The sequence below is a fragment of the Juglans microcarpa x Juglans regia genome, chromosome 5S, assembly GCF_004785595.1.
Source record: "Juglans microcarpa x Juglans regia isolate MS1-56 chromosome 5S, Jm3101_v1.0, whole genome shotgun sequence".
In the NCBI taxonomy this organism is placed as follows: domain Eukaryota; kingdom Viridiplantae; phylum Streptophyta; class Magnoliopsida; order Fagales; family Juglandaceae; genus Juglans; species Juglans microcarpa x Juglans regia.
In genome coordinates this window covers 23,240,102-23,254,161 of record NC_054603.1, presented here as the reverse complement: position 1 = coordinate 23,254,161, position 14,060 = coordinate 23,240,102, and the positions used below count along the sequence as shown (strand labels likewise).

The 14,060-nt window shown below is 38.9% G+C and overlaps 1 protein-coding gene across 1 annotated transcript; it reads right to left on the bottom strand.

The window, feature by feature from the left end:
* Positions 1 to 7,620: 7,620 nt before the first annotated feature.
* Positions 7,621 to 12,586, bottom strand: LOC121267224 (cyclin-A1-4-like). The gene is made up of 11 exons (XM_041171072.1): positions 12,287 to 12,586; positions 10,863 to 11,313; positions 10,508 to 10,644; positions 10,271 to 10,363; positions 9,900 to 10,033; positions 9,708 to 9,783; positions 9,528 to 9,604; positions 9,409 to 9,442; positions 8,921 to 9,070; positions 8,667 to 8,801; positions 7,621 to 7,977 (listed from the first exon to the last, which is right to left on the bottom strand). The coding sequence occupies exons 1-11, from the start codon at positions 12,476 to 12,478 to the stop codon at positions 7,906 to 7,908; spliced, it is 1,551 nt and encodes a 516-aa protein (XP_041027006.1). The 5' UTR covers positions 12,479 to 12,586; the 3' UTR covers positions 7,621 to 7,905.
* Positions 12,587 to 14,060: the final 1,474 nt, after the last annotated feature.

Here is a 14,060-nt window from a genome sequence, read left to right as displayed (position 1 = left end):
CGTTTATTTGCATACTCATGAAATCTGTACGAAAAAGAGAAAAATATGTTCTGACATGCATTGTGTAGACATGAGCTAAATTCTGTCATGTGATTTCTGAAATCTAAAAAAAATGAGCGATATTGAGAATATGAAAGATTGTGCATTTATTTAGAAAGATGTTCTGACTTTTGTGTTCAGTGTGGGTAAATTGTCTGATTCTGTTTTGGTACTCTGTATTTTTTTTATATAACATTTGAAAACCTTTGGCATGGTGTACTGGTTTTCGTATCTGACTCTGTCTCTGCTTTGCTCTACTCTGCTCTGTTATGCTCTGCTCTGTTTGGGTTGGTACCAACTTCTCTGTCTCTGAGTGCACCCACTTTGGAAACAAAGTGGTTTTATTGTGGTCTTTCCTGTGTGCACACTCGAGTCTCCGAGAAGAATAAAGGAAAGATTTCACCTCTGTCTCTGCTTGGTTTGGCCACCGGGGTTAGCACAACCCTACCACGGGGGTGAAACATAGTCTCTGCTCTGTTTGATGCTCTGTTTTGATCTGATGATGATACTCAGTTTATGTTATGCCAAAGCACTATGAGTTTTACTTGTCTTAAAACCATCGCTCTGTTACTTTTGAAAATATGTTCTGTTCTGCATGATAACTCTGGAAAATATTTTGTTTTGCATGCTCTATTTTGTAAATGCTGATGTTTACATGCTAGCATATGATTTCTGCTTACTGAGTTGTTGATAACTCACCCCCCTATCTTCATAATATTTTTCAGATGATGTGGAGAGTGCAACTGAGGACCTGGATTAGATTGGTGAGCATGATTAAGCTGAGAGAGGATGTTAGAAGAAGGAATTCTGATGTCTTATGTCTTTTAGATTTAATTATATCTTGGGCTTGGGTTTAGTAAGACTTTTGAAGTTATTAGTTTGGTTTGTTATGACTACAGGGAGATTTTGGACTCCTTAGCTTATTTTGCTGCAGTAATAACTTTGTAGAGTTTCAATGTGGTTATTTAGAGTACTTGAGATTGAGTTTTGCTAATAAAGTTTTGGAATTTTATTTTAGTTGTGTTGGAAAACATGTTCTTAAGTGACAGGTAGTAATTCTCCAGGCCAGCTGGGTTTGGGGCGTTACATCTTCCCAGGGTGCAAGACTCTACGTTTATAAAATAAAATGTGCTTTTATAATAAAAGAGGTTTACAGTGGAAAACATCAATTTTAATAATAAAAAGGCCTCCCTTACATTTAAACCTCGTGCCTAGACTTCCGTGCTCTTCCTCATGGGCCGTGTCCGTCCCGACACGTACTTCATTTCCTTCCCTGTTGGGGGGGGAAGGGACATACATAAAAACTAAAATGAGTCAAAGACTCGTAAGCATTACTTCATACAGTTAAAATATAATAACGTAGGTTCTCATTCATACATTCATCATTCGTACATACTATACATACATGCATGCGTGCATACGTGCGTTCATTTGAAAATGTCACTGGACGGGGTTTTTCTTTGAAAATTGACTTTCTTTTCGTAAAACGTGTCCCCCGTCAGTGCCTTCATTTCTACAAGAGTGCAATGCCTTCATTTCTTAAAGTGCATTCATGCATACGTACATACATACATACATACATTCTTTCTTTCACTTTCATAGGCCAGTACACACTGTTACGCCCCGTGTGTTAGGGTTAGCAGCCCTATGGCCAATAGATTCTCCCGTAGCCACGGGTTGGAGTCCCATTCTGTTAGGGTGCAGCACTGGGTGCACTACCAGTACTACTGTCCGGCATTGCAATCTGCCCATTCATTCATTGGGTACCCCTTTTCATTCATTCATGTGGCCGTTACATATCTTCATACATGTCATGCCTTTCTTTGCTTTTCATTCTTTCATTCATGTCAGCTTTAAGGAGCTGGAGCTTTCATTCATTCATGCCAGCTCTAAAGAGAAGGAGCTTTCATTCAGTTCTTTCTTTCATTTAACAGTCCTTTCATAAGAAAACATTAATTTTCATGAGAAAGCATTTCTTTTCATGAGAAAACATCGTCTGGGGCGTAAGCCCAAAAATCATCTTTCTTTTTTTCAAATCATTTCAGTTTAATAGTTCGTTCGTGGAAAACTTCATTTAAAAACATGCATGGCTTAAACGTCTGCTTTCGTGGCATCCACAAGCATCACCTTGAGCGTCGTCTCTCATGGCATCCACGAGCGTCACCTCATGGCGCACATGAGAACGTTGGTTTGTAGGATCCATAAAAGCATCATTCTAAACTCGTCTTTCGTGCATTTACATCGGTTCGTGGAGTTTTTAGAAAATACATACAATAGATACCAAGGAGGGGCTGTACACACATATACATTTGAACACTTAGCATTTTCTTCAGTAAAACGTCTTTCGTTTCATTTCGTTAGGCATCGTGAGGAAAAGCGTTTCTTTTCGTTTCTTTATATATTTTAGAAGACTCTAGAAGAGCATGAACATAATACTTACCTGGACTCCATGCTACTTTTATACCATGCAGTCCATTCATGCGCGTGTCAGCTGGCAACCTACATGCATACATAACCTTAACGTCATTCTCTATCTAGTGCATAAGCAACTTAACTATAAATAGGACTACACTATATTTGGAACACTCCCCTTCTATCCCGTGCACTTACGTGCCCTTTACTATGTTAAATCTTTCGGAGACCAGTTACGGTCACTACCTCTTCCAAACTCGAAGTTCCACATCGAGTGTTCATTCACTAAGGTGAACCCATAATTCACCTTAGGATTAAGACAGTAAGACCTTCGTCTTACTCTCTTTATTGAACTCATCTCGATGCATGACTCAGACTAACTAAGTCACGCATCCCAATTCTAGACAATACACCCGTCACTCCCTCCATACATCCTAGCCCGTACTAAATCCTCATTCTCATCCATACAAGCCACATGGCTCTAAGCCAACTCTAAGGCTTAAGCACTGTGTAACTGTACTCAGGACAGACTACCCATTACATATGGTGAATCCATCCGGAACATGTGTCTAACTAGATTACACATGTACCTTACCCCTTTTATCACCTAAGATCAACATATAACATATTGATCACCTGCTCGAAGGGACAAGGGTCATACTCCGATACCAACCTTTTCTTAACCCGGCCAGCATGACTCTTTATGCTAGCCGTCCCTTCTTACCGTTCATCCCAACACTTAGTGCTACAAGGCTCCATTCACAACTATGCCTTGCGTCACGTCACATAGCTCGAGACTACTCTCAAGCTACACCGTGACCTTGTCACGTCACCTGACATCCTGTTACGCCATTTCTACGTCAACTCCTTACTCATCACAAGTACGGTTCCTCACGTACTCCCGTCACATCGTGACATCTCGTCACGTTCCCGTTACGCCATTCCAAAGCTAACTTCTTATCCATCGTAAGCACGACTGTCAGTAACCACGTCACTTCGTGACATTGCCCAGTCATGCTTCCGCTGCGCACTCTTGTACTTATTCTGCTACTTCACGCATATTCCTAGCCATAAGTCCATCACAGTGACACTTGTCACCTCAGACTACAGGCTACGCCATAACTACTTCGGGATATTGTTTCACAATTCTCGACACTATTCACCACGTTCTACGCCCATCAACTACACAACCATCCTTATCTCTGCGACACGCCACACGGAGTGTCACTGCCTCGTGGAGTACACTCCACGTATACTCCCTTTCCACACGCTACCACCTATCATCATTATGGCATACCTGCCGTATGGTGCGTCACTCCACCACATGGATTACATTTCTCGTATACTCCCTTCATACACCCATCACCATCATGGCATACTTGCCATATGGTGCATCTTACCACCACATAGAGTACACTCCACGTGTACTCTCTTCACACATGTCACATTACCATTATGGCATACCCGCCATATGGTGCGTCACTCCACCACATGTAGTACACTTCTCATGTACACCCTTCATACACACTACGACCCATCACCATCGTGGCATACTTGCCATATGGTGAATCTTACCACCACATAGAGTACACTCCACGTGTACTCTCTTCACACTCGTCACATTACCATTATGGCATACCCGCCATATGGTGCGTCACTCCACCACATGGAGTACACTTCTCGTGTACTCCCTTCATACACACTACGACCCATCACCATCATGGCATACTTGTCATATGGTGCATCTTACCACCACATAGAGTACACTCCACCTGTACTCTCTTCACACGCATCACATCACACAGAGTACACTCAACGTGTACTCTTCCCGTTTCACATGCCCCATCACCATTATGGCATATCCGCCACATGGTGCATTACTCCACCATATGGAGTATATTCCACATGTACTCCCTTCACACACCATGTCATACAGAGTACACTCTACGTGTACTCTTCCCATTCCACAGTACGTAAAGAGAGCATATTCTACATATACTCTCTGTATCCCACACTACGCCACACACAAAGTACACTTAGCGTGTACTGTTCCCACTCCACATGCCACGACACCGATACAACACATACTCCGCAGCCACCCTACATTGCACAGTCCACAACACTGCATAGCACAATTCCCAACTACACTCCACACTTCACAGCGCACTACACAAATAAGCCCAACACTTCATATACACGGCACTTCACATCACCACACTACACAGATATGCCCAACACTTCACATACACAGCACTTCACATACACAGCACTTCACAGATAAGCCCAACACTTCACATACACGGCACTTCACATCACCACACTACACAGATATACCCAACACTTCACAGCACAACACATCATAAAACGCCCATCACTTCGCTACACAGCACCTCTCCATACTACACAGCCATTCCCCTAATACTAACAGCACAGTCCACAACCTAATCAACAAATTAATATCTAACATAAATAACGAGAGATAGAGGGTTATACTATTGACGGGATAACCCGTGCATTGCTCAATGATCGTTACAGCCGATGACGTCGGAAAGGTCATACGTGGTTACTAACCCATGTACGTTGACTGTTTGGGCGTTTGGATAGCTAAGTATGGTCTTGGAAGGGCTCGTGATGGCCTTGTGTTGGTGGCTGTGAGGAGCGTAACACGGCGGATTTGGCCGTGTGCAGTCGCCGTCAGTCACACACAATGACTGTCCATCACATGCAGTGGTTACCCACCACATAAAGTGGTGGTTTGGACCTAGGGCTTGACAAAGGGTAATGCGGTGGACCTCGTGGTGGCGTCGAGGTGGTGCCAAGGTGGCTCACGGCGGCAGATCTGGCCGCACAGTGGAGGAGAAGCCGTGGGAGGGTGAGAGAGAGAGTATGTGTGCATGGGTGACAAATCGGAGCCGTGGGTGGTTGGGTTGGCTTGGTGGTGGCCTGAGGAGGCTGGAGGTGGTGGTCATCTGCCGTGGGTGGCGGTGGAGGGTGTAAAACCCATGTGTGTGAGGGGGAGGAAGTCGTGCAGTGGAGGAGAGGCTATGGCCCTCGGGTCACATGGAGGAGGAAGGGGAAGAGAGAGGGAGGCTCACGGTGGTGCCTGGTGGCCGTGGGTGTTGCGCACGGTGGAGAAATGGGTTAAAACTCATTTCGGGTACTTGCCGTGGAAGGAGAGGGAGGGCTGCGTAACAGGGGCTGGCTTCGGTGGAAGATGATGGCCGGTAGGAGGGGAGGTCGCCGTGGGAGCAATGGAGCCATTGGGCGGCGCACGGCGGTGCAGTGGCCATCAAGCCCGTTTGGGCTTTGCACTTCCAAGGGAGAGGAGAAGAGAGCGTGAGAGGGAGGGACAACCGTAGGAGGACTCGCCGGAGGAAGAGGAGGCCAATGGTGCCGGCGGTGAGAGCTGGCGGCGCACGGCGGCGCCGAGCTGGAGGAAGAAGCATTCGGGCGGGAGAGAGGGACGGGAAAAGTGAGGGAAAGAGAGAGGGGGTCTGGGTATTTAATCCAGTCCCTTCGTCTTAGGGGTCCTCAAAACGATCTAACGTTGAGATATTAAAATACTGATTTGAAAATGCATAAACGTTAACTTAATTAAAAGCACTTAGAGAAATTAAGGTAAATATTATTTTAAGCTAACTTTAGTTTATAAAATAATATTTCTTCATCATTAATAAATGATGAAGTCTTATTCAATATATTTAAAAGGATGAAACCATTTAATTTAATTAAAGCTTTCAACATAATTTAAATCCCTTAATATTTTAAATAATTGGAATCATTTTAATAATTAATATTAAAATGATCTCCGACAATTATAATATTTTGGAGCTCTTCAAAATATTATAATTGTCTCATTTAAAAACAAGTTTAACTCAACGATACTGGAATACCTCATATAAATATTTTCAGTACATTTAAAACACTGGACGTGCCTTAGAAGTCACCTAATATCTCGAGAGACACGTCGTTATGGTTCGGCAGACATAACGGTGCTCGCAGTCACCAGAAAGAATGGCAGACTGTTGCATAATTCCATCATCGAAATTTACTTACGTCAAAAAGGATGAGCCTTACGTAAGAAAAATGAAACTTACGTAAAAAGAAAGGAGCGGGGGTTACAGCGGGATATCGTTTTCGTGGTAAGGAAGTTGGTGGTGGAGGAGGCTTGCGGAGGTGATCATTGTGGCAACTCTTGGATGCAGAAGGGCATGCATGCTTGGGTTGATGCCGTGTGCTCTAGCTCCGATGGTTGGCTTTCAACTACAGTGCTGTGGGTTTTTTTCTAAGGTGCAGTGGCTGTGGTAGCTACGATGGGGTTGGTTTGTTCATGGTGTTGTTTGTTCTGATCTGTGAAAGAAATAAACGAAGGATAACAAGCGAGAGAGACGGTGAGAGTTGGTAAGGTCCTGAGAGAGAAAATGGCACCGTGGTCTTGGCACTAGCTAGAGAAAAAACATATAGGAGATAAGGAAAGAGAGCTGCCGACTGTTGACCTGTGAAGGAGAAAAACCGCCAGAAGATTCGGAGAGAAAAAGGGTGGGTTGGTGGATAGCTGTCTGTAGGAAAAACCAAAACAACGCAAATATTTTGGCGTGAAATATGCCGTTAAGGGTCCAAAGAAAAAGACCCCGTGGGTTCGGCGTAAGAGGATACCAAAAAAACAGAAAATTATTCACGAAAATACGGCTTAAATAAAGAAAAACAAAATTTTAGAAAAAAATATATTCATAGTCCTTTTTTTCATCCCATAATATGACATTAGATAATAAATTTACAAGTAAAATATACTAAACGCTTTCCAATCATCTAATATTAATATAAAATGATGAAAGAATAATAGGAATTGAAATAATAAGTAATATTATGCAAAATTTTATTCCTCTAGAAAGGTCCCGAATAATACACATTAGTAAAGCCAATCGACTTATAGATATAAATAACTTTTTAACTTATCTTATCTAATTATTATAATTTTATTAAACTCCTCCATAAAATACAATAAATTATTCAACTTTTTTAAATTTTAAAATAATAATACTATTAAAAATAATATTCTAATAATATTTTATTTAATTTTCATCTCTCATCTCGTCTCACCCAACCACTATTTATTCATCCCTCCCAACATTATTCATTTATCCTTTATTAAAGCTTTAAGTACCCATTAACAAAATCAATACTTATCATAAAAGTCCTTGTGAAAACCACTTGATGTATACACTTTGAATCTTACTATACATTGAAAACTCGATTCAAGAACACGATACAAGATACGAGTTTATGTTTAGAAAAACAGTACGATGAGAGAAACGCCTGAATATCCAACCATAGACACCACTACTACAGGAAACAAAATTCTATACATGGGATCGATCTGAGGTTAAAAAACAAAAAACAGCAGCACACAGAAGACATGTTCGTCGAATTAATTTGGAACACTGATGTCCATGTCTAGTTGCTTAGTTCTTGGAAATACTCGTGAGGTATTGAAGGAGGACAGTACTTCTTTGCCACGAACTCGTACTGATGCCGAAAGAAACATGTCAGTTCAAATCAGTTCATATGAACATAAATTAAAAAAATAAACCAAAAAATAACAAAGTTTTATCTAAAATCATAGTATATTTTCGTTTTGGAAGCCACCACACCTCCATACAGCATAATCTAGAGTCATCCCTACAAGTAATAAGTTGTCAGGACGTGAGCTATATCTACAAACAATTGATGTGATTCTGTCATTGTGGCAAAAATATCCTAAGAATTAGAGATTCAACACAAGTATCTCCTGCACCACATGCAAACTTGCAAGATTTAATGACCTGAACCTTGAAATTTTCATGGTGATTGGATGAGTCCAGCAGAACTCTTCTGTTATGCTTTTCAGGAAGTAATTATTTTGTTTAAAATTATCTGAGCACATTTTAACATTCAGAAACAAACCTCTCTATAATATTTTGCTCACTGAAACTGTGTGCCATTGTTGTTCAACGCAATATTTTCTATCTTCAGTTTGGTGGCAACCATCCTTAATGCTCTTATAGAAACTCAGTAAAGAACGAAACCCAGAAAGCTATATAAAGATTAAATCTAAACTGAAGATAGAACGTATAGAAGTGCTTAAAAGGGGCTGTGCTGAACTGATTTAAAATCTGTGGTGCTGATGCATCTCATATTTTACTCTTCATCCAGAGAGGAAGAATGGTTTTACACACCTGATGTTGGCTGTATTTCTCCCTGATTGCGGGTAGATTAGAATTACTGCAATTACAGCACAGGCTATGCAGCGCCTTGACACAGTCACTCAAATCAGAAGCTTGGTAAAGCGTGTAATGCTTCAATACAGAATTCTGTAAATGTGATACATACAAAACTAAACTACGTTACATACCTCTATCAGAAGAGATGGAATAATGTAATAAACATCTTGGCCACAAGTAAAATCTGTATAATAATATTCCACACATACCCAGGGTTTCTTTAACGGGAGTAGTATAAATTTGGCCAAGAAAGTAGCAGAAGCAGCTACTAGCGATGGAGAATAACGCAGCATGCTGTATTCGAGAAGGGATAACTCCATGAGGTAGTTGGCCAAGCACTCCAGCTGCATTGATGGAACCTAGGAAAAGTAGCAGGCACCAACACCACACCATAACAAGATTTTGATCAACACCACAATGAAACAAAACAAATTTTATCACTCAGATTTTAACAAGACTTGATAACAAAAACTGACAGCATTGGCAGGCATTATTTTACACATTTTTTTCTATTAGTATCTATCTCACACATACTTTAAAAAAAAAAAAAAACCAGCTAAGTTTCGACCTACAATTTTAATTGACAGATTGTTAATATGTTAAATTTAATTAACAGCCAAAATCCACTGATATGACCCAATAAGTCTTCAAGGTATGACATAAAATTGATACACTTGGAAGTCCAAGAAAGAGATACCTTGCTGGTAGCTTGAACAACACAAACAAATCGCCTGAACAATTGTCATGAATGACAAAAGTCAAAACCCAAATCAACATGAATGAAATTCCACTCAACATTAAAAAAGTAGCTATCACCTCAAGAAACATTTAGCTGTTGGGGCTGTCATTTCAAACTTCAATGAATTTAGCACAGCAGATTCCATTTGCAAAACCTGCAAAAATTCCTTGGTCAATGTCTATGGGGAATGTGATAAAAAGCCAATTCAAAGAAGCATACAATAGTAGAATTTCAGACAACAAAAAATGGAACCAAACCTCCTCCTTGAAATATGTATTATCAGTGACGTAACAGAACTCGTCCACACTGGGTGCACAGATCTCCTCATACTTGCTGTCAAGACAATAGCACCACATGTTATTAATCATTATTCTCTATCATATATACAACTTAGGCAGATGCACATGCACAAATACAAACACAGGGTCAAACTTGTAAGCAAATCTTACGCAGCAATCATCATGCATGCAACACCAAGCAATTGCAACCGTTGCATATTCACCACATTGCCAGAAAGATAACGATCAATATAGTTAACAGTCAAAAATAGTGTATCAGGTAGAAGCCGGTACACTTCAGCAACCTACAGTTAACACTAGAAGGTAAGATAACCACAAAGCCAAAATAACAGCAAACTAAAAGAAATGCTTGATGATATTGACAACAAGCAACTTCATAATGCCAGGTCCAACCACACTTATCAAGATATTTGGTGCTTGTTAATGAATAAGCGTGATCCAGAAAATTGTGATGGAAAGGGGGGGAAACTTCTTGGATTATATAAATCACCGTGGCAATGTCATCACCCACCATAAATTACCTCCACAAGCCAGTCAATCAGTACAGCACGCATGCTGGCATTGATGTCTTTTTGGATCCTTTCCATGAAGTCCGTGGAAGGGCTTTTATTTGCCTAAAAAACGAAGAAATGAATCAATTACAATGTGCAGAAGTTAGGAAAGAAATGTGAACTTCATTAAATAGTAATCAGAAATTTGAAAAAAAAAAAATAAGAGAAACACATTGAATACAACATATTGTGGAGAAGTATGCAAACCTCGGATACACGCAAGTGCTTATAAATATCACAAGCAATGGTTGCACAGCATTGAGGGTCCATGACATTGTTATCAATATCTACAACTTGATCAAATGTTTCCATCTCCACAAGCATACCTATCTCACAGACATTCCCTGGAATCAATATCAGAGAGAATAGATTAGAAAGGGCATGATGTAAATATTCCAGGCACACACTTTGCAGCTAATAAAAGTCGAACAAGATGTTACGGCCCAAATAGGGCATAATACTTGGGACAGATATAAAATCCCTATTTACAAATTAAATGAGGAAGAGCCTAAACATATATGAAGTTAAATTGAGAGTGAATAAAAAATCTTAGAATAAAAACCTGCTTTTTCTGCATTGTCTGAAATGAAGAGACTGTTGCTTGTCTTCCTCTCGATCAATCTAACTGCTGAAGCATCCTCATTGTCAATATATTCAAATTCTGGACTCTTCAAAGACTCACACGTAGATATGCTCTCGTCCAAAGAAATGCAGCCACTAGCTGAGCTACTAGGAGAAATATCCATGTCTCTGGGAGCACGAATTATGCTACTCAGAGCACAAATTATGCTACTCAGAGCACAAAGACCGGCTTGCACGACGCGTGGAGCAGAATGGGCAGCAACACTAGCCACCGATTGATCACTTCCGGGGAAACATTTATCCTCTGACAGCACAAAGACACTTGATTTCAAGCCCCAGGATGCAGGCAAAGTTTTCTCAAGGAAGCCTGTATTGTCTGAGCAAGCAGAAACTTTCTTCTTGGTCTTGGCAATTTTGGCAACACATGGCACCTTTAAATACTAAACTCAGTTAATCTTTCTCTGAAATTTTAAAACAACTACACAACGATGTGGCAGTAAGCTCAAAGCTAAAACTTCTGCCCAATGTAATTGTGAGACGAAAGATCATATGTTATGATAACAATGGTGGAACGGAATTTCTCAACAACAAACACATTTTTACCAAAAAAAAAAAAAAAAAAGAATCGGAAGGACTATCCGTTTTGTACAACATAATTTCAGAAAAGTATAACCACCAAAACTGATATCTTGAAGCAGTCGACTACAGTGCACCATTAACCACAATGGCTTTTAGTTTTTATTATATGCGCTTAATTGGTTACAACAGGTGTTTTGTTGGCTACCCTCTCCATTTATATTCTACTTTTAATTTACTGAAAGCTTATTCATGAAAATAAATTGAGCATGTTCTCAATCTCTTTATTTATTTTTCGAACATCTTCCTTGTTGTCGTGTATGAAAAGAATTAAACCAACGCGGGTTTGAAGAACAGCTCTTTGGTCTAAAATTGGATCAAGGCAATACTGAGAAGGTTAGTAAAACCACCATGCTTGGCTTTGGTGCTGACGTTCTCATTTATAGAAATGTACAGATATGGAAGCATTTACAATCGTATATTCTGACAATTAACTATGGAAACTATCACCTAGAAATATCTCCTATAATCAAGGGGGATCTCGTGAATATGGTTCACAATCAGAGGGCAATATTCTCGAACCCTCTACAAATACCATACTATTTTAGAGGTAGGGAAAATAAAAATCAACGAGAATGTTGAACAGACACAGAAGCAAAGAAGCCCAACGGAGCAGCGTAGCACATTTACCAAAAAAAGACTAGAAATTATAAAAGTCCATGGTATGATACATATTATAAACTCTTAATCAATCATCCAATTATCCCTTTCAAGAATAAGAGGCACAGGGAAAGAGAAAGAATCGAATTCAGAGAAGTTTGAGCGCACCAGAGGCTTGGACTGAGGGAGCAAGGTGCGTGAATTACTCTTAGAGCCATTTCTTTGGTTGGTGACGTCAGCGAGAGCGGGTCGCCTCTTGGCCGCCGCGGTTAACTTCCCGGTTGGATTGTCGGAAACCGAGGGCATCTTGGCCGAAGATGAAGACGAAGATGGTGGGGGATCGTGGTTGTGGGTCGACATTTGAGTCGAAACCCTACCCTGTAGTGGAGATTTCGATGCGAATTCTGGCTTCAGCGATTACAGAGTGTGTCACTGTGTGTGTGTTTGTTTTCTTTTTCTTTTTCTTTTGGGTTCGTATTTTTATTGATGAAGAGCAATGGGGCGCGAAAACGTGCGGGTTTGAAAGATAAGAGATCCTGACCGTCTTTGTTTGAGTAGGATCGATCTGGACCGTCTGTGTTGGGTGCGGAAGTATCTGTCTTGTTTTCTGAAGCGGAGTTGGAAACTCCGCTCCGCTCCAAATCCTCGTAAGGATACGTCCCGTGGGCCCAAATTTGTGCCACCAATCAGATTTGATCTAAGTCTATACTCCTATTTTATTTTCACCTCGTAACGTAAGATGTGATATATATTCTCATCATTAAAATGATAAAAAATTATATAAAAAAAGTTATTTAATAATAATAAATATATCGCATCTTACGAAGTAGGATAAATATAAGATAATAATATAGTATATAAAATTTTTCTTAATATATTAATCATTCCTATTTCCATGGCTACTTTAGATATTAAAGTGACGTTAGATAATCGAAATTAAATGTGAATAGTTATATTTTGTGAATCTTATTAAGATTTATTTAAACGTAAATAAGTTGATATATGTGTTTGAATGTATAAAATAGGTTGAGATTGATTTTAACTTTTTATGAAAGTTAAAAAAATAATGAATCTCATCAATGATTAGTTTGAGATAGGTTGAAATGATTTTGGTGCGGTTTAAATAGTGAGTTCAGGTGATATGAATTGAGATGAAAGTTAAAAATTGAATAAAAAATTTTATTAGAATATTATTTTTTAATATTATTATTATTTTAAAATTTAAAAAATTTAAATTATTTATTATATTTTGTGTGAAAATTTGATAAATTTATAATAATGAAATGAAATGAAATATTTTTACTATCTAATGGAGGCCGGATCTTTGAAAATGGGCCTTAAGGTACATTTGGATACTAAAGTGATCTTAGGTGACATATGAGTAATAATAAAAAAAAAGTGATAAAATATTAAATAATAGTAAATAGTAATGGAATTATCTCAACTCCAATACCCAAACATATCCCTTTCTAATTTCTAATACATTTTTACCATTATGCACGAATAAATAAGGAAACATATATTTTACAGCCCCACAAATAGTTAAAAAATAATTTGATAGAATCCAGCAGTCAAATCTTAGTGGACATTGTAAAGTATCAATTTGTATACCTTTAGGTTGCGTTTTGATGTGAAGTTAATTTCAGATGATTGAATTGATATGTTAATAGTAATATTTTATAAGTTATATTGAGATGTGTTTGAATGTATGAAATATGTTGAGATAAGTTTAATTTTTTTATGTGAAGTTAAAAAAGTAATAAATCTCATCAATGATTGGTTTTGGATTAGTTGAACTCACTCTAACAACTAAACAGTGAGTTGAGATGAAAGTTGAAAGTTGAATAAAATATTGTTAGAATATTATTTTTTAATATTATATTTATTTTGAAATTTAAAAAAGTTGAATTATATATTATATTTTGTTTAGAAATTTAAAAAA

What these genes read in the sequence shown, in the direction of transcription:
- LOC121267224 (XM_041171072.1), bottom strand. Translation starts at nt 12,478, where the DNA reads ATGTCGACCCACAACCACGATCCCCCACCATCTTCGTCTTCATCTTCG. An exon ending in ATACATATTTCAAGGAGGAG is followed by an intron (nt 9,605 to 9,707) that starts GTTTGGTTCCAT and finishes GAATTTTTGCAG; the next exon opens with GTTTTGCAAATGGAATCTGC. An exon ending in ACAGCTAAATGTTTCTTGAG is followed by an intron (nt 9,443 to 9,527) that starts GTGATAGCTACT and finishes ACAATTGTTCAG; the next exon opens with GCGATTTGTTTGTGTTGTTC.